Here is a 22,688-nt window from a genome sequence, read left to right on the forward strand (position 1 = left end):
AATGGCTGAGCTAATTTGTCCCCTGGAGGCCATAGAGGGTTGGGTCGCAGGAGGGGCTCGGCAGCTCCGAGGAGGAAGCTCCGTGGGTTCTCCTCGCAGAGGCGGGGCCGGGGATGAGCTGCAGGGGGAGCCTGGGCGGGTGCAGACGCTGAGGCCGGCCCGCAGGCTGTCGGGGCCCCCGGAGGCCAGGGCGGCATTGTGAGCCGCGTGACGACCCCGGGCCGCTCGGCCGACAGGGAGGCATCAGTGAGAAGATGGCGGCCCAGCGGGAACCTCCGCAGAGTAGGTGAGAGGCGGTGCCGGAGGGCCGCGAGCGCGGCCGCCCTTCCCCTCCCCTCGAGTGGGCCGCTGTGCGGGGCCGGGCGGGCTCGGGGCGGTGTGCCCGTCCATTTCTGCACGGGCGTGCGGGTCGGGGCGCGGGGCGCGGGCCTGGGCGTCCAGAGGCAGCGCGCCGGGCCGGGCCGCCAGCGAGGCCCACGGCCCCGCCAGGACCCAGCTTGCCGAGGGCTCGGACCCCGGGGAGCGCGCCGAGGCCCGGCCGCCGGGGCGCGGACCCCAGCCGGCGCGATGCCCGACCTCCCCGCCCGGGCCAGGCCCGGCCTGCCCGCCGGAGGCGTCGCTCGTCTCCCTGGCGACGCGGTGCGCGGCCCGGAAGTGGGCGGAGCGCCCCGAGGGGCGGGGCATCTCTGTGACGCCAGGGGCCGGGCCTAAATGGCGATCCCCGAGAGGCTCCAGGGGGGGTTTGAACTGGCCAATGGGCGAGCTGCCGACCGGGTGTCGGAAAAGGAGGAGGAAGCGGGGAGGAGCCGCCGCGGGAGCCGGACTGCATCCGCCGCGGCGTCTCCATGGCACGACCCTGGCCTCCGACTTCAACGACTTCATAAGGAGACGTTTCTGGGCGCAGCCGTGCCGCTCTTGGTGAGAGGTCGCCGGCAGGCGGGACCCAGGGCACTCGGGGCGGCGCTGCGCTGGCCTCGGGCCGGCCGCGCAGGGCCGGCGGGCAGGGCCGGCCGGCGCCCAGGCCCCCCTCCGGGTCGCGTCGCGTCCCGGCGTCTGGCGCGCTCGTCCCCTCCTGTCCGAACCCGGCCCGGCCCCGCCCCCCCGGCGCGGGGCCGCTTCTCCTCCCGCTAACGGGCGGGCCGGCCGCCTCCCTCCCTCCCTCCGCTCCCGGCCGTCGGCAGGGCTCTGCTCCCTCCTCCGCCGCCCTCGGGCAGGGCTTCGCCCCTCTCTCTATGGGCAGAAACCTATCCCCTCGTGCCCACTGGTGGGTGGCCGTCCTCTCCCGTCCTCTTGGCCGGGCGCCGGGCGCCGCCGGGGCCGCCACCGCCCCCCTGGGCCTCGGCGCCACAGTTGTGCGCTCTGCTGGTTGGGGGCGCGCGTCCCCGCCGCCGCCCCGGGCTGCCTAGGGGACCTCGCCCGGCCCAGGCCTCTGTAACTTGGATTTTTTTTTCTTTTTCTGAACCCCAGCCGGCCTCAGCGGTGCCCCCCGCCCCCCTCTCCCCGGCCCCGGGGTCCACTCTCAGCGTAGCGCCCCCCCCCCAACCTCCTCCTCCTCCTCCCCCTCCCTCCCCGCGGCCCCTGCCCCTCCCCCTTGTAACTCGATTGGTTTTCCTGGGCATCTGTTCCACCGGGAACGCCCCTTCTCCTAGGAGACAGTTGCCCTGGCCGGCCCTGCAATCTCACTCCAGCTCCCTGCGTGGGTTCCGGCCCCTTGGGGGGCCCACTTGGGGCCTAGCGATTCTCACCCACCTTCGCACTCCAGTCAGCCGCAGGTTTTCTCCCCAGTAGTCAGCCACCACCCCCCCTCCCCCCTTCCCACCGCTGCCCCCCCCACCCCCACCCACCTGCCAGCAGCTCCTCCCCTCCCCCCGGAGGTCGCGCTCAGCCTCTCCTATCTCCTCCCCTACTTCGGCAGGACAGTTGCTGTGCGACTTGGACAGTAGAGGAGCGCCTCCAAAGTTTTCATCCAACTGCTACCCCCAAAGCTTCCACCCTCCTCCCCTGAGAGGACGTTTGATGCCGGGCCCCTGAGATTCTCATTGACAAGCCCCTCTGGGTCCCCCTGAGCAGAGCCTGCTGACCCAATTGCCCACCTTTGCGGCTTTGATGCCTAGCCATGTCTGCCTCATCCTCAGGCGGCTCCCCCAGGTACTGCCAATGTGTGGGGAGCCTCTGCAGTAGGGCAGGGAACAATGGTCAGGGTCCCCAGGCCAGGCCAGTTGGAAGCTTTACTTGTTTTGTGTACTGATGATTTGGACTAGATCCTTAGAAAAATGTTTTTTGAAAGAAAAGGAGGAAAGAAATGGCCACACACCACCCAGCTCTGCCTCCCCAGATGTCACTGCTTTCTGGTATCCAGTGGGGGTCACTCTTACCTTAAGGCAGTACTAAACTGAGCCTTTTTTTAAAAAGTAATTTTTTTTTTTTTGGCCAGTCCTGGGGCTTGAATTCAGGGCCTGGGCACTGTCCTTAGGCCTTCTCAAAGCTAGAACTCTACTGCTTGAGCCACAGGACCACTTCTGGCTTTTTCTGTGTATGTGATACCCAGGAATCGGACCCAGGGTTTCGTGCATGCTAGACAAGCACTCTACCAGTAGGCCGCACTCCTGGCTTCTGAGCCCTTTTTGAAAGGAGGAGACTGGGTGTAAATAAATACATGTGACGGATGAGGAGGATGTACAGCTAGCAAGGTGTTGATTTCAGGGGCTTTGGTGACTTTAAGTGAAAAGATTGTTTTGAGGAGGGAAAAATACCTAAGTTCCTAACTTCGTTATTCCTTTCCTAAGTGACTGTATTAAGGGCTCCATAATTTTTCTTAAATTTTTTTTTTTTTTTTTGCCAGTCCCGAGGACTAAACTCAGGGCCTGAGCATTGTTCTTGGCTTTTCTTCAAGGCTAACGCTCTACTGCTTGAGCCACAGCATCATTTCTGACTTTTCTATGTATGTGGTACGTAATACTGGAACCCAGGTCTTCGTGCATGCTAGGCAAGCACTCTACCACTAGGCCAAACTTCCCGCCTAATATTTTTTTAAGGCTTCTTATACAATTACACAGCAAAATGCCTATGAAAGTGTTTTATGTTCGCAGTATTTTCCCTAAGAATTTTTGGGGAGGAAAGGTGATTTTTCCTTTTTTTTTTTTTTTTTCCTGTGGGGCTTGAACTCAGTGTCTGAGCTCTGTCCTTGGGCTTTTCTCAAGGCTAGCACTCTGCCACTTGAGCCACAGCACCACTTCCAGCTTTTTCTATGTATGTGGTACTGAGGAATCGAACCCGAGTCTTTGTGCATGCTAGGCAAGCACTCTTAACACTAGGCCTAACTCCCAGCCCCGTGACTTTTATTGTTTTTGGAGCCATCAAGAGACAGTGGTAAGGATTGATTATTAAAGCCCCTCCCATCTGGAATTCTTGGAGATTGGAGTTTTGCTAGCTGCAGATGCAGGGATGGGTTTTTTTTTTTTTTTTTTTGCCAGTCCTGGGCTTGGATTTTCTCAAGGCTAGAGCTCTACCACTTGAGCCTCAGCACCACTTCCAGCTTTTTTCTATGTATGTGGTACCGAGGAATCGAACCCGGGTCTTCATGCATGCTAGGCAAGCACTTTAACCACTAGGCCAAACTCCCGGCCCCCAAAGGGATGGGGTTTTATACGTATAAACATGCTGCATTGCACATGGAAGCAAAAAAAAAAAAAAAACGCTCAACTTGGGTAGTAAGTGGAATAGTTGAAAAAATAGGTATTTTCTCATGCTCTTAGAGAAGGACTTGGAGCCTTAGTTACAGTGATTTATTCCTGGGCAAAATGTTTTGTATGTTAGCCATTTATTTCTCTGGAGCTGCCTGTACTCCAGGCATCCTAGTTTGCATAGCTGTCACCGCATCCAAACTAGCATCTTGGATGCTGCTTGTGTCCTGCCTGCATTTTGTCCCTTGACTGGACAAAAGCTGTGGCTTTTCTGCTAAAGGTCACAATACATGTGATGCAATGGCAGGTTAAAAGGCCACCTGTGCCAAATGCCTTTCACCCTGTTTCCATCTCTTCCTGGGCACAACATGCGAGACGGGTGCTCGTCTACAGGAAGCTGAGACATACCAGCCTGGTGGTCCTGGCTGTGAACTGGTTAGCCATCACCTGCAGTACGTAATCTCCAGAGAGCCAAGAAATAGAAGAGCTCTTGTTTTCTGCTTATAACCCAGTTCTTATGCCCGGGTACAGGTTTCCATCGTGTGGGAAGAACGGAGTAACGAGTCTCACGCAGAAAAAGGTCTTGAGAACACCTTGTGGCGCACCCAGTGTAACTGTGACGGTAGGTGACACGCACACGCAGCAGTCCTCTGCAGCCTGGGCTCCACCACATTGCTTCTGCACAGCTTTGCTAGGGGCTGGCTGCACCACCAGGACCCAGCTGTTCTGCACAGTGTGGCTCTGCCTGTCCTGTTGACTTCTTAACTATTTTTCTTTCCCTGTGATAAAAGCTGCCAGGTGTGAGGAGGTTGTCTTCACAACATTATCCTTTCAGGAAAATCCCAGAATTTAAAAAAAAAAAAAATTAAAAAAAGAAAGGAAAGAAACAAAGAAAATGAGGGGAAGGGATAGGAGCTGGTGGTGGGCAAAGGGGTATGTGGCTGGAGTTTGGCCCTGCTCATGATTTCTTTAGAACTTTTACAACCTTCCCATCCTTGGCATTCCACCAGCTTTCTATTCCCCTACTCTTTTACCTGCCTGCTGTCCGGTTTATCCTGCATCCTAACCCTTTTGTGTATTTCGTCTGCTAATCTGCATGCCCTCTTGAAACCACTGTGTGGAAAGGTGCACCTGCTTTTCCAGCTGCGCTACCCTAAGGCCAAGGAGGAGCTGTGCATTCTAGCAGCCTTGGATGGAGATTCAACTGAGGACCCTGCAGTCTGAGTTTGCGGTCTCCCATAAAGCCTGTGGCGCTCTCAGAACTCTTCTCTCCTAAATGTGGGCCTCCCTGGCAGGCTGTAGCTGTAATCTCTGTGGGAACCTGCCAAATGATACTCCTGCCTTGGCCTCTGCCTGCATGCCAGTAGTTGGTAGCTGTCCTGCTCGCTTGGTGGCTAGGCTTTCATCGTACCCAGAGGCTATGAGCTCTGTTTTTATGTCCAGTTTACTTATCCACAGATCAACCTTTTTTGTGTTGCCCTTCCCTGCCTGCCAGAAGCGAACCATGAAGGACCGCTCTTCAACTCCCCCCTTACATGTTCATGTGGATGAGAACACCCCTGTCCACGTCCACATTAAAAAACTCCCGAAACCATCAGCGACCAACAGCCAGGTAGGAGCACTGCGAGTGGGTGAGGTAGCAGCTGTGGATCAGAGTTCCTCCTGGCCCAGCCTCCTCGCCCTCCTGACTGCAGAGGTTTGGGAGACACACATTCTCTTCTGGAGGTCACTTACCTGAACAGAAGGTAGGCATCTGCATTGAGCAGTGGCAGCAGCAGTCCTAGTCAGAGGAGGTTCCCCTGCAGAGTTGGAAGTGGAGGCCACCAGAGTGACACTGGACAGCCAGGGCTGGAGAGGTGACCCTTGGTTTGTCCCTTTCCACAGAAATCTCATAAGCGCGGAATGAAAGGGGACACCGTGAATGTGCGGCGGAGTGTCCGGGTGAAAACCAAGGTACCTTGGATGCCCCCTGGAAAATCATCTTCCCGGCATGTGGGATGCAAGTGGGAGGTAGGCTCATTCTTGTTCAGGCTTTTTTTCTTGGACTGGTCAGATTCTAGCAGGCCTCGAACTCGGTATGATTCAGGATCAGCTGTAGCTATTGGCGACATCCTAATTGCCATTAACAAAGTACTTGCTCACTTTGGAGGTGTGTGACTCCTCCCAACACTGTGGTAGGCACTGCTGTCCCAGCATACACATGCCACTGTGGCTTTCGGGATAAAGAATTGGCCTGGAGTCTCACAAGAGAACATAGCAGAGCTAGAGTTAGGACTTGTGATACCTCAACTAGAGACTGAAGTCAAGTTCTGCTATACATATAGAGTCGGTGTGTTTTTCTTTGTCTGAAGCATGATTGAAAATAAATACACCATACCAGCACATACATATCCAAAGAAATCACTACCATAACAGACCATGTGAGAATCCTATCAGCACTACTTTTGGTCTAGTCCCCTGGGAAATAATTACCTTCAGTATGGCTAAGACAATATGTTTTTATTTGACTTTTTTTTCACTCACCCATCCTTCCATCTATTCTTTTATCCATCTGTTTGTTCATCCATACCATCATTCATGCAGCATACGTTTATAAGAGTCATTACCGGACACAGAATAGCTACAATCCAGGCAGACATACGTCCTTAGACTTACTTTCTAGTTAGTTGCAACATAAAAGCTTATTAAAATAAGACTAAAATAATTTTTTTTTCCTGCCAGAACTAGAGCTTAAATTCAGAATCTCCATCCAGCCCTCCCTTAGCTTTTTTTTTTTTCTTCTTTTTTTCCCCTCAAGTGGAAGCCACACTTCAGATTTCAATTCTTCTATTGTGCCTCCATAGTAGTTAGGGTTACAGGTGTGAGCTACCAGCACCCAGTTTGACCCCCCCCCTTTTTTTTTTTTTGGTCGTGAGCCACCTCGCCTGGCTTTGTCCTTGATTTTTTCTTAAGGCTGGTGCTCTACCACTTGAGCCACAGTACCATTTCCAGCTTTTTCTCTGTATGTGTACTGAGGAATTGAACCCAGGGTTTTGTGCATGGTAGGAAAACATGCCTCTCTTAGGCCTTGAACTCCCTGAGCTCCTTTTGCTCAAGTCTAGGGCTTGACATTTGGGTCTAAATTTGAGTTCCAGCTTCACTTTGCGATTTTTCAGTGATTAGAGATAACAGTCTCAACAACTTCATTCCTGGCCTGGCTTCCAACCTGAGTCCTCAGATCTCAGCTTCCTGAGTATCTAGGATTATAGGCATGAGCCACTGCTACCTGGCAGAAATTCTCTTGTTGGACTGGAGGCATGGCACAAATAAGTTGAAATCCAGTATGACCCAGCCGCCCCCCACCCCAAGAAAAAAGCACCTCAGGGGGAAAAAAAGAAAAAAAAAAACTCAAGAAAAGCCTTGGGCCTACTTTAAAATAGTCATGAAGATTCAGTCTTTCTGTTGTTCATTAGGAGAATTCAAAAAATCATTATCCTGACATTTATGGTCCTATTTTATAGTTTTGTACTCTGATATACCGATTTAGCCCTAAGAGACAAAAGGCATATAGAATATTCAGAAAATATTCTATATTCAAATGGAAAGTGTTCTGACCAGTACAAGAAAGTACAAGAAAGAGTGGATTTTAGAACTGGGGATGTAACTTAGTTCATACTTACCCTTTGTGAAGTCCTGTCTTCAATTCCCAGCAATCCTCCCCAGCAAAAAATGTGGGAATTAAAATGTTCTCTTATATGTTTTGCTATTTACCTCACTAATAGCCACTGGAATGTAAATTGGAAACATTTATTTATTTGCCAGTATTGGAATTTTAGCTTGGATCCTTGTGCTTATTAAACAGGTGCTTTACTACTTGAGTCACGCCCATCCCTTTTTAGGTAAAGTCTTGTTTTTGTCCCAGGCCACTTTAAGATCCTTCTAGCTATGCATGGCCTCCCAAGAGCTGCCATAACAGTAGCCTACCACTACACTGGGCTTATTGCTTGAGATGGGGGTCTTGAGTTTTGATCCTTACAATCTCTGCCTTTGGAGCAGTTAGGATTATAGGTGTGAGCCACTATTCCAGGCCTGAAATATTGACTCATTGCTGATATAGGGTAGTGAATTCAGGATCAATAACTAGCTCAGCTTGCTTTCTTGGTTATCATTCTACCACTTGAGCCATTTCTCTAGTGTGGCTTTTGCTGATTATTTTGGAGATGGAGTCTCATAGACTTTTCTACCTGAGCTAGCTTCAAACTGAGAATTGTCTGGATTTTGGTCTACTGAGTAACATGAATTATAGACATGAACTGACTACTACCTGAAACATTTAAGAATAAATGGGGAGGGGGAGGGCAGGGAGACTGGGAGTTTGGCCTAGTGGTAGAGTGCTTGCCCAGCATGCATGAAGACCCAGGTTCAATTCCTCAGTACCACATAAGATAGGAAAAGCTGGAAGTGGTGCCGTGGCTCAAGTGTAGAGCTCTAGCCTGGAGAAAGCCCCAGGACAGTGCTTAGGCCCTGATCCAAGCCCTGGGACTGCCCCCCCCCCCAAAAAAAAAATGAAGTACTGAGTTTGATTCCTTAGTACCCTATACACAGGAAAAAAAAACAGAAGTGGCACTGTGGCTCAAATAATAAGAGTACTAACCTCAAGCAAAAGAAGTTCAAGCACAATGCCCAGGTCCTAAGTTCAAGTCCCAGACCTGCCCCCCCCCCAAAAAAAAAAAAGTGGACAAAGAGTTTGGCCCGTGGTGAAGTGCTTTTCCAGCATGCCTGAAGACCCGGGTTCAACTCCTTGGTACCACATACGTAAAAGAAAAAAACCAGAAGTGGTACTGTGGCTCGAATGATAAGAGTGCTAACCTTGAGCAAAAGAAGTTCAGGGACAGTGCTCAGGCCCTGAGTTCAAGCCCCAGGACTGGCAAAAAAATAAGTAAATAAATAATAATAAATAAAAATAAAATAGGGCTCTGAGTATGACTCAAGTGGTAGAACACATGCCTAAAAAGAATGAGACTCTGAGCTTAAACACCGGTACTTTTTAAACAAAAACAAAAACAGACCTGACACTTGTGGTTCAACACCTATAATCCTAGCTACTGAAGAGGCTGAGATCTGAGGCTCAAGGTTTGAAACCAGCACAGGCAAGAAACTCCATGGGACTCTAATCTCCAGTTAACTACCAAAAAGCTGGAAGTAGAATTGTGTGGCACAGGTGGTAGACTGATAAGTCTTGAGGAAAAAAGCTTGGGTACAGCATTCAGGCCTGGAGTTCTAGCCCTAGGACCAGCACAGCAAAATGATACAAGCATCCAGGCACCAGTGAACCACTCCATAATATAATCTTAGATACTCAGGAGACTGAGATATTAGAATCATACTTTGAAGACAGCCCCAGCAGGCAAGTCAGAGACTCCAGTGAGCATCAAAAACCTCTAAATGGAGCTATGGCTCAAGTCGCAGAGTGCCATCCTTGAGTAAAACAAGGGACAGCACTCAGGCTCTGAGTTCAAGCCCCAATACTATCACAAAACAAAAATACACACGCAAAAAGAAGATACCAGTAAAACCCCACAACCAGGGTCCAGGAGTTTGGCCTAGTGGTAGATGCATGAAGACCTAGGTTCGAGTCCTTGGTAACCATATACATAGAAAAAGCTGGAAGTGGTGCCGTGGTTCAAGTGGTAGAACTCTAGCCTTGAGAAAGTCCAAGGACAGTGCCCAGGTCCTGAGTTCACGGCCCAGGACTGGCAAAACAAATAATAAAAACCTTCAAATACTCAAAAACAGTACTCACTTTAGCAGCACATATACTAAAATGGGGACAAGAGCAAAAAGTAGGATAGCCTTTGTGTAAGGATGGAATGTAAATTAGTGAGGCATTCCATTACAATGAAAAAAATAAGTGAATTTGTTATTTCTATTGAATGGAGAAAAGTTTAGAGGATGACTAGTACTTTAGGCATATGCAACATTGAGCTTTTTTATTTTTTACATTTTTTATTTTATTTTTTTATTTTGCCAGTCCTGGGGCTTGAACTCAGCCTGGATACTGACCCTGAGCTTCTTTTGCTTAAGGCTAGCACTCTACCACTTGAGCCACTGTTTGATTCAAACAAAAAAATGCAGGGCTTTATGCATGCGAGGCAAGCACTCCTAAACCACATTTCCAGCCTGCTATAGAAATTTATATAGGAAGTTATCTCTCAAAAGTCACAGAAGGCATGTCAGTGGCCCATACCTACTAAAGAGGTTGAGATGAGACTCTTGCCTCTGTTGAAGCACTAAAAAGCCAAAAGTGGAGCTGTGGTTCAAATGGGTAGAGTACTAGCCTTTAGTAAAATGGCTAAGGGATGCCAGGCACCGCTGGCTCATACCAGTAATCTAACGAGCCCAGGGAGGAAAGTCTATGAGACGAGACTCATCTCCAGTTAACCAGACAAAAAGTCAGAAGTAAGTGGAGTTATGGCTCCAGTGGTCAAGGGCTAGCCTGGAGTACAAAAGCTCAGGGACAATGCCTAGGCCCTGACTTCAAGCCCCAGGACTGGCACACACAAAAAGTCACAGAAGGGCCCTAGAATTTCTAGAAGTTGTATATTCTTTATTCATAAATAACAGAAAAACTGGAAGCCACCTAGGTTTCTATCAAGGGGTACTGGGCAAATTTTTATACCATTCAGCCATATACAGAAACTTGGATGGATATTTATATATGCTAACGAAGCTTGAGATATGCAATATGTAGTTTGGCCCATTGTGTAGTAAGGACATGTGTCTGTATGTGCATGTGGCATGTGTTTATATACACATGATATTTGTAGGAGGCCTTAGAGAACTGGAAAGCAGTGACTTATTCTTGGATGTAGTAGGCTTTATTAATCTTATTTTATGTGTGCTAGGGATTAAATCCAGGTTATCACTTTACTATTTTATTTACTTATTTATTTTTGTCGATTGTGGGGCTTGGACTGTGAACCTGCCTGGGTGCTGTCCCTGAGCTTTACAGCTCAAGGCTACCACCCTACCCTTAGAGCCTCAGCACTGGTTTTTCTAGTGGTTAATTGGAGACGAGTTTCACAGTCTTTAGTGCCTGGACTAGCTTTGAACCTTGATCCTGGGCACTTGAACTCAAGGCCTGGGCATTGTCCTTGGGTTTTCTCAAGGCTAGTGCTCTACCACTTGAGCCACAGCACCACTTCCAGCTTTTTCTATGAATGTGGTAGTGAAGAATCACACCCGGGTCTTGGCCTGCTAGGCAAACACTCTACACTTGGCTAAACTCCTGGCCCCCTGAACTTTTTTGTGAAAGGCTAGTGCTCTACCATTTTATGCAAAGCTCCACCTACAGTTTTTTTTCATAGTTTATCGGAGATAAAAGTCTCATGGAAATGAACTCATTACCTGACTCGTAATTGTAATCGCTCTGTACATCACCATTCTCATTTTTTATTTTAATTTTTTTGGGGAGGTCATGGGGCTTGAACTCTGGGCCTGGGAGCTGTCCCTAATTTCTTCAGCTCAAGGCTACCTCCCTACCCTGGGCTTGGGTGTTGTCCCTGAGCTCTAGCTCAAGGCTACCACCCTACCCTTGAGCCATAGCCCCACTTCCCATCTTCTAGTGATTAATTAGAGATAAGAGTCTCAGGTCCTTTTGTGCCCAGGCTGGCTTTGAACTTTGATCCTCAGATCTCAGCCTCCTGAGTAGGATTACTGGCATGAGCCACCAAGCCAGCTCCCTCAGCTCTTTTGTTCAAGGCCAGCTAACACTGTACCACTTTGAGCCACAGCACCACTTCCGATTTTCTTTTTCATTCCCCCCTCCCTCTCTCTCTCCCTCTTTCTCTCTCTCCCTCTTCTCTCTCTCTCTCTCTCTCTCTCTCTCTCTCTCTCTCTCTCTCTCTCTCTCTCTCTCTCTCTCTCTCTCTCTCTCTCTCTCTCTCTCTCTCTCTCTCTCTCTCTCTCGCCAGACCTCAGGTTTGAACTCAGGACCTGGGCACTGTCCTTGAGCTTTCTCAAGGCTGGCACTCTACCACTTGATCCACAGCACCACTTCACTTCCGGCTTTTTCTGTGTATGGTACTGAGGAATGAACCTAGGGCTTCATGCATGCTAGGTGAGCACTTTACCACTAGGCTATACTCCCGGCCAACCACTTCTGGTTTTCTAATCGTTAATTGGAGATAAGAATATCATGGATTTTCCTGCCGGGCCAGCGGTGAATCGTACTCCTCAGATCTCAGCCTTCTGAGTAGCTAGGATTATAGGCATGGGCCACCAGTTCCCAGCTTCATCTTAGTATTTTGGGTTTTTTTTGGGGGGGGGAGGGGGATCGGCTGTGGGACTTGAACTTGGGCTCTGTCCCTGAGCTCTTTCAGCTCAAGGCTACTGCCCTACCCCTTGAGCCACAGCACCAGTTACAGTTTTCTGGTGATTAATTCGAGCTAATAGTCTCAATGACTTTACTACTGGTACTGGCTTTGAACCTCAATCCTCAGATCTTAGTTTTCTGAGTAGCTAGGATTACAGGTGTGAGCCATCACTCCTGGCTAGTATTTGTTTTGTTTTGCCAGTCCTGGGCTTAGGGTAACGGCCTGAGCCCGTTCCTTGGGCTTTCTCAAGGCTAGAGCTCTACCACTTGAGCCTCAGCACCACTTCTGGTTTTTTTCTATGTATGTGGTACTGAGGAATCGAACCCGGGTCTTCGTGCATGCTAGGCAAGCACTCTACCACTAGGCCAAACTCCCGGCCCCTGGCTAGTATTCTTAATCCCCAGAAATCAAAGGGATAAAGAATACCTTCACATTGTTAATTGAACCCCACAGGTCTTGACTATTTGATGTAACAGCTGCATCATTGTTAAATACTTTTCTCCAATAGCGTTCATCTCTCCTGGAAGCTGGAGGGCAGCCAACTCTAATCATGAAGAGCAAAGAGCTACCAATAATGGGAAGTAATAGGGCATCACAATAACCTTAGAGTGAGAGAAAAGTCAAACCTCATGGAAAACCTTTTTTTTTTGTTGTTTTTTGTTTTTTGTTTTTTGGGGTTTTTTTTGGCCAGTCCTGGGGCTTGAATTCAGGGCCTGAGCACTGTTCTTGGGCTTTTTCCTCAAGACTAGCACTCTGCCACTGAGCCACAGTACCACTTCTGGCTTTTCTATGTATGTGGTACTGAAGAATCATATCCGGGTCTTCTTGTATGCTAGGCAAGGACACTACCACTAGGCCCAACTCTCGGCATGGAAAATCTTCTTGTGTCTTAAAAAGCAAAATATTGGCTGGGTGTCAGTGGCTCAGATTTGTAATCCTAGCTATTGCAGAGGCTGAGATACTAGAGGATCATAGTTCTAAGCCAATCTGGGCAGGATAGTTTGTAACACTTATCTCCAATAAAGTGCTAATTAAAAGGAAGTGTGCGGGGGCGGGGGGTGTCTGGGAATATGGCTTAGTGGTAGAGTGCTTGCCTAGCATACATGAAGCCCTGGGTTCCATTCCTCAGTATCACATACACAGAGTGAGCCATAAATGACACTGTTATTCAAGTGGTAGAGTGCTAGCTTTGAACATAGCGAGGCTCAGGGATAGAGTCCAGGCCTTGAGTTCATCCCCATGACTGTGCCCCTCCTCCCACCCCCCCCCCCCAAAAAAAAGAAAACCAAATTACTAAAAAAGCTGGAAGTGGAACTGTGATGTAGGTGTTAAGAGTGCTAGTCTTGAGCACAAAAGCTCAAGGACAGTGCTCAGGACCTGAGTTCTAGTCCCAGGACAGGCACAAAAAAAACCAAAATAAGTGTGCAACTTTGCATAAACTTCTGTTGCAGTTGCAGATGCTTTAAAACAAACTGGCTGGGAGTTTGGCCTAGTGGTAGAGTGCTTGCTTAGCACGCACGAAGACACGGGTTCAATCTCTCAGTACTATATAAGAAAGCTGGAAATGGTGCTGTGGCTCAAGCATTAGAGCACTAGCCTTGAGAAAGTCCAAGGACAGTGCTCAGGCCCTTGAGCTCAAGCCCAGGACTGGCAAAAAAAAAAGGAAAAAGAAGAAAGAAAAAAAATACTACTAGGGCAAGGAGCATGGCCTAGTGGTAGAGTGCCTGGCTAGCATTCATGAGCTCTGGATTCAATTCCTGGGCACCACATACACAGAAAAAGCCAGAAGTGGGGCTTCGGTTCAAGTGGTAGAGTGCTAGCCTTGAGAAAGCCCAAGGACAGTGCCCAAGCCCTGAGTTTAAGCTCTAGGACTGGCAAAAACAAAAATTCTACTAGTGTACTTTAATTTTTATTTTTCTTTTCTTTTTTTCTCTTTTGGGCTGGTCCCAGGACTTGAACTTGGGTGTCAGTGCTATTCCTGAGCTTTTGTGCTCATGGCTAGCATTCTTTACTACTTGGGCCACAACTCCCTTTTTTTGGTACGTGTTTGGAGATAAGTCTAACATTTTGCTGCTTGGGCTAACTTCAAACTATGATCCTTAGATCTTAGCATCTTTGTGTAGTTAGGTCTAGTGTTTGAACCAGCCTAGTCAGAGAACTTCATGAGAGAAGTATCTCAAGTGGTAGAGTACCATTCTTGAATCATAAAGCTAAGGGACAGTGCCCAGGCCCAGAATTCAAGTCCCCTCCTCTCCTGCCTTCCCCTTACCCCTCCCATGCCCACTCACACAAATCTAAAAAAAAAAAAACTATATATCCATATGTCTATATAGAGAGAGTGCCTTACTTTGTTACCCCTGTATGCAGCTTGCTGCTAAGTAGTAAAGTCTGATCTTTAATCTGCCATCCTCCTTGGCCTCCTGATACAGATATGTATCACTACACCTGGCTGTACTGATGCTATTCTAAAGTATTGCAGATATTAAAACATGTGCCTTGCCTTGCCTTCCCCATCCTTGTCCCCTTCATTTCCCTCACCTTTCCCTTCATTTTCTTTCCTTTCTCTTTTTGAGATAGGAATCTTAACTGTGTTGCCTAAGCCAGTCCCAATACCTAGGCCAAACCCTGTGACTGCAGGCCTGCACCTGGCTTGCTTTATGTTTTAACTTAACATTCTAACCCGAGCCTCCTTTTTCAATGTTGGCAATTGTTCAGAAACCTCCTTTAGCATTAGGTGTACTATTCCTTAAAGAGAGTCTAGAGTGGTGGTGTACCCAGGAAGGGCTCCCCCAGGAGCCCCAATCCTGCAATCCTTCAGTGGACAGATGACTGCTGTGGAACTCCAGGCTGGGGCTCAGCCCTAGGTGCTCACCTGTGTCTCCCTCTCTATATTAGAATCCACCTCATTGCCTGGAGATTACACCACCATCTTCAGAAAAGCTTGTCTCTGTGATGCGGCTGAGTGACCTCTCCACAGAAGATGATGATTCCGGTCACTGTAAAATGAACCGTTATGATAAGAAGATTGACAGTCTAATGAATGCGGTTGGTTGTCTCAAATCTGAGGTAAGAGATCTAAGAGAGTATATGACTCAGGCAGGTCCTCAGGGGACAGGCCTCCTCCTGTCACCCCAGCAAGCCTGCCCAGGAGAGGTAGCAGGACAGGCTAGGGACACGAGTGAGAGCCCCAGCTAGAGCCCCATCTACTGGCACTCTCTTGTTTGGGGCTGATTTTGACTGATTGATTCATTTTTTTTTTGTTGGTCATGGGTCTTGAACTCAGGGCTTGGATGCTGTCCCTGAGTTTTTTCCTTCAAGGCTAGAGCTCTGTCTCTTTGAGCTACAATACTACTTCTAGTTTTCTGATTGTTAATTGGAGATGAGTCTCACAGACCTTTCTGCCTGCATTGGCTGTGAACTGTGAACCTTATTAAATCTCAGCTTCCTGAGTAACTAGGTTATAAATGTGAGCCACCAGTGCCTGGTTTAAGTTCACATTTTTTTTTATTGGTTGGTCATGGGTCTTGAACTCTGTCTGGGCCTGGGCGTTGTGCCTGAGCTCTTCAGTTCAAGGCTAGCACTCTAGTCCCAACGCCACTTCCAGTTTTCTGGTGGTTAGTTGGAGATGAGTCTCATGGACTTTGGTTTCGTGACTGGGCTGGCTTTGAAGTGCTGTTCTCAGATCTTAGCCTCCTACGTAGCTAGGATTATAGTCTTGAGCCACGGTGCCTGGCTTATGTATGTATTTATTTATGTGCTTAGGCAGTTCTGAGGTTTGAACTCAAGGCCTGGGCATTTTCCCTGGGTGGCTTTTGCTCAAGGCAAGCACTCTGCCACTTGAGCCATAGCACCACTTCTGATTTTTTCTGTTTAAGTGATACTGAAGAATCAAACCCAGTGTTCCATGCATGCTACCATGCAAGTCTACCACTAAGCCACGTTTCCATCCCTTATTTCTTTGTCTGTCATGATGCCTGGGTGCTGTTCCTGAGATGTTTTGCTCAACATTGGTGCTCTATTACTTTGAACTGCAGTGCCACTTGTGGGTTTTGAGTAGTTAGTTGGAAATGAGTCTCATGGGGACTTTTCTGCTGGGCTAGCTTTGAACTGTGATCCTCACATTTCAGCCTCCTCAGTAGTTAGGATTGTCATGAGCCACTGTTACCCTGCTTGACTTTTTTTTTGCCAGTCTCAGGATTTGAACTCAGGGTCTGAGCATTGTCCTTAGGCTTTCTCAAGGCTAGTACTCTACCACTTGAGCCATAGCACCGCTTTCGGCTTTTTCTATGTATGTGGTACCAAGGAATCGAACCCTAGTCTTCATGCATGCTAGGCAAGCACTCTACCACTAGGCCAAATTCCCGGTCCTTGACTTAAAAAAAAAAAAAAAAATTATAAAGGTGATGTACAGAGGGGTTACAGCTACATAAATCAAGAACAATGTCACCCCTTTCCTCACTTTGTGCTGTGTCATTTTATGGGACTTAAACTCAGGGCCAGGATGCTGTCCCTGATTGCTTTCACTCAAGGCTAGCACTCTACTGCTTTTAGCCACAGTGCTACTTCTGGTAGTTAATTGGAGATAAGAGTTTCACAGACTTTCATGTCTGAGCTGGCTTTGAACCATGATCTCAGATTTCAGCCTCCTGAGTTATTAGGATTACAGGTATGAGCCACCAGTGCCCAGCTTTGCCCTATGTCTTTAACCCTCCACTCTGTACTGGAGGTCTCAGGACCCTCCCAGAGGGACTAGGGCTGGCTGCCTAGCAACAGTCCCTCCTGTCCCATAGCCCAATGTATAGGGCCTTTATGTGACATCTTGCCTCCTGTGGCATGCCAACTGAACCACAGTTGTCACCTGGCTCCATCTTCAACTAGCAAGTCTCTCAGGCTCTCTACTTAGTTTTCTCGCCTGCACATTAGGATAGTAGTAGTTTCTTCCTGGAGAGTCAGTGTTTATGAGGATTCACCAAGACGGTGCCCTTGAGCCAATAAGGCCCTGGCACAAAGCCTGTACCTTTCTCTCAATTGGAGGGACCTTTTGGTCCACAGCTTGGGCCTACCAGTGTGGCTTCGAAGGAAAGCCTCTCCTTAGTGGTCCTGCCCACGTGTCCTGCGCAGGTCAAGATGCAGAAAGGTGAGCGCCAGATGGCCAAAAGGTTCCTGGAGGAGCGAAAGGAGGAGCTGGAGGAGGTGGCCCATGAGCTAGCCGAAACGGAGCATGAGAACACAGTGTTGAGGCACAATATCGAGCGCATCAAGGAGGAGAAGGACTTCACCATGTAAGGACCCCTGTGTGGCCCCAAAAGACTTGAGTCCTTGGCCCAGTGTCCAAGCCCTGGGAAGGGATGGATATCTGTAGGAGGCACCAAGTCACACTGATTCGTAGAGGATCTCACGGAGGTGGGGTGCATGGTGGGAAAAGATCTCCTTCAGAAAGAAACATTGAGAGAAGTCCTGCCAGACACAGGCTCTTGTCAGCCGGCTCTTGTGGAAAGGGTGGGGTGGCTTTGCTCCAGAGCTGTGGAAAGTGACGTGGTGTAGGAAGTGGGTGCTTATCAGCCACTGTGGCGTGTGGGAACACTTTTATTTTTGTGCGTTGGTGATAGTTGTGGGACCCAGGGTCTTGTGGGTAAATACTGTGTGTCTGAGCTATCCTGAAGCCTGGTTGGGGGTGCTTTGAAGTGATGGAAGGAATTTAAAATAGGGTGGTAGTATGACCCAGGCTTGGCTGTAGTGTAGAGGGGGAGCAGCTCTGAAGAGAATGAGGCCACGTTGGGGGTGGAGGGATGCTGGCAGCTGTCTTGAGACAAGCAGGGCGGCAGGTAGCGTCATGTCCTCTGTTTTGGAGGCTGTGCTCTGGTGTCCAAGCAGATAGGATTTGTGGCCTACCTCCTTCTGGAAGACCACTGGGCCCATTCGGGCCTTCCCCGCCCATCTTCCCATTGTTCCCTGGCAGGAGGGAGTCTGGCAGGGCATTGTGAGGCGGGAGGCAGAGCTCTAAGCAGGAAGGGGCCTATAAGGGCTCACGGGGCCTGTTCTTTCTGGCCCCAGGCTTCAGAAGAAACACCTCCAGCAGGAGAAGGAGTGCCTCATGTCTAAACTGGTAGAGGCTGAAATGGATGGGGCCGCTGCTGCAAAACAAGTAATGGCCTTGAAGGATACCATCGGCAAGTTAAAAACTGTAAGTGGTGGCTAGGGATGGGCGGGGGTGGGGTCTGGGGGCTTTACGCAGTCATCAGACTGACTTTATGACATCTCTAGGCTGGGGGAGGGCACACTTAACTTCTCTGTCCCCACCCCCCACTCTCACTTCCTGGGCCTTGACCCTTGAAGATGACCTCTTGTAGCCAGGGCATGTGATGAGACCTCATCATGGGTCGCCCCGAATCACAGTGAGTCAAGGCATGTGGTTGATTCGAGCTACCAGGAGTCACCGTCTGTCCTCGCCTCTTCTGGGAAGCCTGCTCTTGACCCTGTTGGCCCAGCTTTTTCAGCCTGGGCTTCCTGGCATCGGTGCCTCTCAAGTTCTTCTTGGTTTCCTGCTCTGTGTAAGACGTGCTTGTCTTCCAGGAGAAACAAATGACCTGCACGGACATCAACACCCTTACAAGGCAGAAGGAACTTCTCCTGCAGAAGCTGAGCACCTTTGAGGAGACCAACCGTACCCTCCGAGACCTGCTGAGGGAGCAGCACTGCAAAGAGGTGAGCGCTGGTTCCAGCCCTCCACACTGTCTTCCTGCCAGTCTATCAGGGTCTGACCTGAGGAGCCAAGGGAGAGTGTGTCTTGTTGAAGCCAAGTCAGGGTCTTGGGGCAGCTTTGGGGAGCCGAGGAAGGGGCTCAGCCTGTACACACTTAACAGGGCAGAAGGACATGTTCAGAATCTGCCAGCTTTTCTTTCTGCTTTGTGAAATACCTTGTTCTGTAGCCCACTTTGTCTTCAAGCTTACTCTAGCCCCAGGCTGGCCTTGAACACCTTTTCCTCTTCCTTTAGCCTCTCTAGTGCAATGTTTACAATTGTGAACCACCATTCCTGGCACAGACCTGTGTTTTTTGGTATGCAGAAAAATTGGTAATGGCTGGTGACCACCACCAGTTGGGTGATTTCACTTAATTTTCTAAAGCCAGGCCCTTATCTCAAAATAAAACTTGAAAAAGGGAAAGATGTAGCTCAGAGAGTCCTGGTTAGCATGCACAGGACTAAAAAGGGAAAGGTGTAGCTCAGAGAGTCCTGGTTAGCATGCACAGGACTAAAAAGGGAAAGGTGTAGCTCAGAGAGTCCTGGTTAGCATGCACAGGACCTTGAGTTTATTTCTTTTTGCCAGTCCTAGGGCCTGAACTCAGGACCTAGCCACTGTCCTTGAGTTTTTCTCAAGGCTAGCTATCTATCACTTGGGCCACAGCACCACTTCTGGCTTATTTCTATGTATGTGGTACCAAGGCATCAAACCCGCAGCTTCATGCATGCTAGGCAGGCACTCTACCACTAGGCCATGCTCCTGGCCCTTCAGTTTATTTTTTTATTTTTGCTGGTCTTAGGGCTTGAACTCTTGAGTCCTGAGCTGCTTTTGCCCAAGGCTAATACTCTACTAGTTGAGCTATATGCCACTTGTGACTTTTTTTTTTTTTGCCAGTTCTGGTCATGAGTACCTTGGGTTTTCTCAAGGTTAGAGCTTTACCACTTGAGCCACAGCACCATTTCTGGCTTTTTTGTATGTATGTGGTGCCGAGGAATTGAACCCGGGTCTTTGTACATGCCAGGCAAACACTCTACCACTAGGCCAAACTCCCAGCCCCACTTGTAGCTTTTTGTGAGTAGTTTTTATTGGAAACAAGAGTCTCATGGACTCTTGAAGGCAGACCACGCTGGCTGCAAACTGTGATCCTCAGGTCTCAGCCTCCCGAGTAGGTAGGATTATAGTAAACTACCTGCGCCAGGCAAGACCTTGAATTTAATTGCAGTTGTTTTTTTGTGTTTTTTTTTTTTTGCCAGTCCTGGGGCTTGAACTCAGGGCATGCACTCTGTCCTTGGACACATTTTGCTCAAGCTAGCATTCTACCACTTGAGTCACAGCACCACTTCTGGCCTTTTCTGTGAACATGGTATTGAGCAATTGAACCCAGGGCTTCATATATGCTAGATGAGCACTGTACCATTAGAGTAAGCTCCCAGCCCTTTTTTCCCCCCCTTTTAAATTAACTTTTTCCTGATACCAGAGTTTTAACTCAAGTAGTTGAAGCTTATCACTAGGCCAGACTCCCAGCTCTGTGAAACCCTTATCTCTAACCACCAGAAATCTGGAAGTGTTGCTATGGCTCAAGTGGTAGAGTACTATCCTTGAGCTAAAGAGCTTAGGGACTGTGCGCAGGCCTAGAGTTTAAGCCCCACAGCTGACTACAAGACCCAAAAAAATAAGCATGTTTTAAAATAGTTGTATTATGGAACAACTCCATCAAGCTAATTTATATATGTTACTCATATACTTTGTGGTGAGACCACTTGAGATCTGTTGGAGCGGTTTTCTAGTATAGTATACATTACTACATATAGTCACTATTTTGTATAATCTACATGTCTGGGGTTTTGTTGTTGAGAGGCTTACAAGAGCCACATGTTGTTGTTACCAAGGATGCTGAAATCTAAGGATCCAGTTCAAAGCAACCAGAATAGACAAATTCAAGAGATTTACCTCCAGTTGACTAGCAAAAAGCTAGAAAAGTGCAGGTGTGGTTCAAATATCAGAGAGCCAGCACTGAGTAAAGCCAAATGAGAATGAGAGGTCCCGAGTTGAAGCCAAAAATCCAGCACAAATTTTATAAAAAAAGCAGGTTGGGATGTAGCTCAATGGCAAAGCGCTTACTTAGCAGTGCAGCGGTGTAGGTTTCATTCCCAGTACCAAAAAAGACAAATTTATACACACACACACGCACACACGCACACACTTAAAAGAAAGAAAGCATTTCTCTGTGCTTGAGGCTGTCCTGCAACTCACATGGTAGCTCACACGGGCAAACATGATTCTCTTGCATGAGCCTTCCACCGCTGCAACCATTGGCACCCGTTTAACTCCCAGCTCTTTTGTGTTTTGTTTTTAAGGTAAGTGTCTCACTTTGTCATACTGGCCTTGAATTCAGAGTCTACTGGCTTAAAATGACCTTAGTTTTGGCTTTTTTTTCCCCCTAATCCTGGGACTTGAACTTTGAGCCTGAGCCCTGTCCCATAGCTTTTTTTTTTTTTGTCAGTCCTGCGCTTGAGCTCTGGGCCTGAGCACTGTCCTTGGACTTTCTCAAGGCTAGAGCTCTACCACTTGAGCCTCAGCACCACTTCTGGCTTTTTTCTATGTATGTGGTACCGAGGAATCGAACCCGGGTCTTCATGCATGCTAGGCAAGCACTTTAACCACTAGGCCAAACTCCCGGCCCTGTCCCATAGCTTTTTACTGAAGGCTACTACTTTACTACTTGAGCCATAGCCCAGTTTCCTGCTTTTCCTGAATAGTTTATTGAAGACAAGAGTCTCATAGACTTTTCTGCCTGGGCCTCCTGAGCATCTAGGACTACAGGCATGAGCCACCAGTGCCTGGTGCGCTTGAAATTCTGTTAAACTCCATCAACCTTTCCTTATTAAAAAAAAAAAAAACAAACTGGGGGGGGGGGAGGGAAATGGGTACCAAGACATGTGAAAGGGTATCAATGTATGTGAATTAATACACCTTCTATCTGGCAAATATCATGTAACCCTTTCACTAATTACAATAAAAAAGAATTAAAAAAAAAATAAAAATAAAAAACTTACAGGAGGGGTTGAGGGAGGGAAAGTAGACAAAAAACCATGAAGAAAAGGGGTATCAATGTTCAAGAAGTAATGTACCCACTACTTGATGAATCTACCTATAACCCTTGTGTATGTTATCCTGACAAAATACAATTTAAAAACAAATCAAAACTTAACAATATATAGGTAGGTGAGGTAGCACAGACCTGTAATCCTAGCACTGAGAAGGCTGAGTCAAGAAGATTGAGTTTAAGATGATCCTCGGGTACAGAAAGAGATGTAATTTCAGAAAGAAAAAATTAATAAGTGGTGTAACGCTGAGGAATCTCAGCTTTGAGAGAAAAACCTTGACTGTATAATAAAATAGCTTATTTCCTTTGGTGATGATCTTATCTCTATCTATCTTAGAAGGGAGCCTTTGAATTTATATAAATATATTGAACATACAGACATACATGTATGGCTTAGCTCAGTCGTTTCCTGCTGTGTGGCTTTAGTCAGCTTGTCTTCACCATCCCAGCCCTGGTCCCTTACCCATAATGTGGGGATTGTGATAGGCTTCTTGTGGTTGTACACATGGGGTGACAAGATTATTGAGGGAGTTTTGGTGTCTAGATGTCAGTCTCTGGGTGCCTGACAGCTCTTGTCCATGTTTTTCATCTCTTGGCTTTTCTTTTTTGTCAGTTATGGAGCTTGAACTCGGGGCCTGGGCTTACTCTGAGCTTCTGTCCTCAAAGCTAATGCTCTACCATTTTAAGCCACTGTACCACCTCAGGTTTTCTGGTGGTTAATTGGATATAAGAATCACATGTGGGACCAGGAGTTTGGCATAGTGGTAGAGTGCTTGCACGAAGGCCCAGATTCAATTCCTCGGT

General features: G+C 48.3%; 1 protein-coding gene and 1 non-coding gene across 27 annotated transcripts in view; both read left to right on the top strand.

The window, feature by feature from the left end:
* The first annotated feature begins 239 nt into the window (after positions 1 to 239).
* The window catches only part of Odf2 (outer dense fiber of sperm tails 2), a 40,154-nt gene continuing 17,705 nt past the window's right edge, over positions 240 to 22,688 (top strand). The window contains exons 1-9 of one of the 26 annotated variants that reach the window (XM_090330767.1): positions 843 to 918; positions 1,916 to 2,148; positions 4,215 to 4,305; positions 5,568 to 5,693; positions 12,546 to 12,613; positions 14,932 to 15,103; positions 17,090 to 17,319; positions 18,092 to 18,221; positions 18,611 to 18,742. In XM_090330767.1, coding sequence (XP_090186893.1) covers positions 2,117 to 2,148; positions 4,215 to 4,305; positions 5,568 to 5,693; positions 12,546 to 12,613; positions 14,932 to 15,103; positions 17,090 to 17,319; positions 18,092 to 18,221; positions 18,611 to 18,742 — 981 coding nt within the window. In that variant the 5' untranslated portion in view covers positions 843 to 918; positions 1,916 to 2,116. Of the gene's footprint in view, positions 287 to 733; positions 919 to 1,125; positions 1,265 to 1,681; positions 1,773 to 1,915; positions 2,149 to 4,214; positions 4,306 to 5,141; positions 5,296 to 5,567; positions 5,694 to 12,545; positions 12,614 to 14,931; positions 15,104 to 17,089; positions 17,320 to 18,091; positions 18,222 to 18,610; positions 18,743 to 22,688 lie in introns of those variants that run through there. The other 25 variants (XM_090330765.1, XM_090330766.1, XM_090330768.1 and 22 more) reach the window with 25 other exon arrangements.
* Positions 9,458 to 9,562, top strand: LOC150066019 (U6 spliceosomal RNA). The gene has a single exon (XR_016535019.1). It is a non-coding gene; the product is annotated as a U6 spliceosomal RNA (small nuclear RNA).

The sequence above is a fragment of the Megascapheus bottae genome, chromosome 3 (genome assembly GCF_031878675.1).
Source record: "Megascapheus bottae isolate mThoBot1 chromosome 3, mThoBot2.hap1, whole genome shotgun sequence".
Lineage (NCBI taxonomy): Eukaryota > Metazoa > Chordata > Mammalia > Rodentia > Geomyidae > Megascapheus > Megascapheus bottae.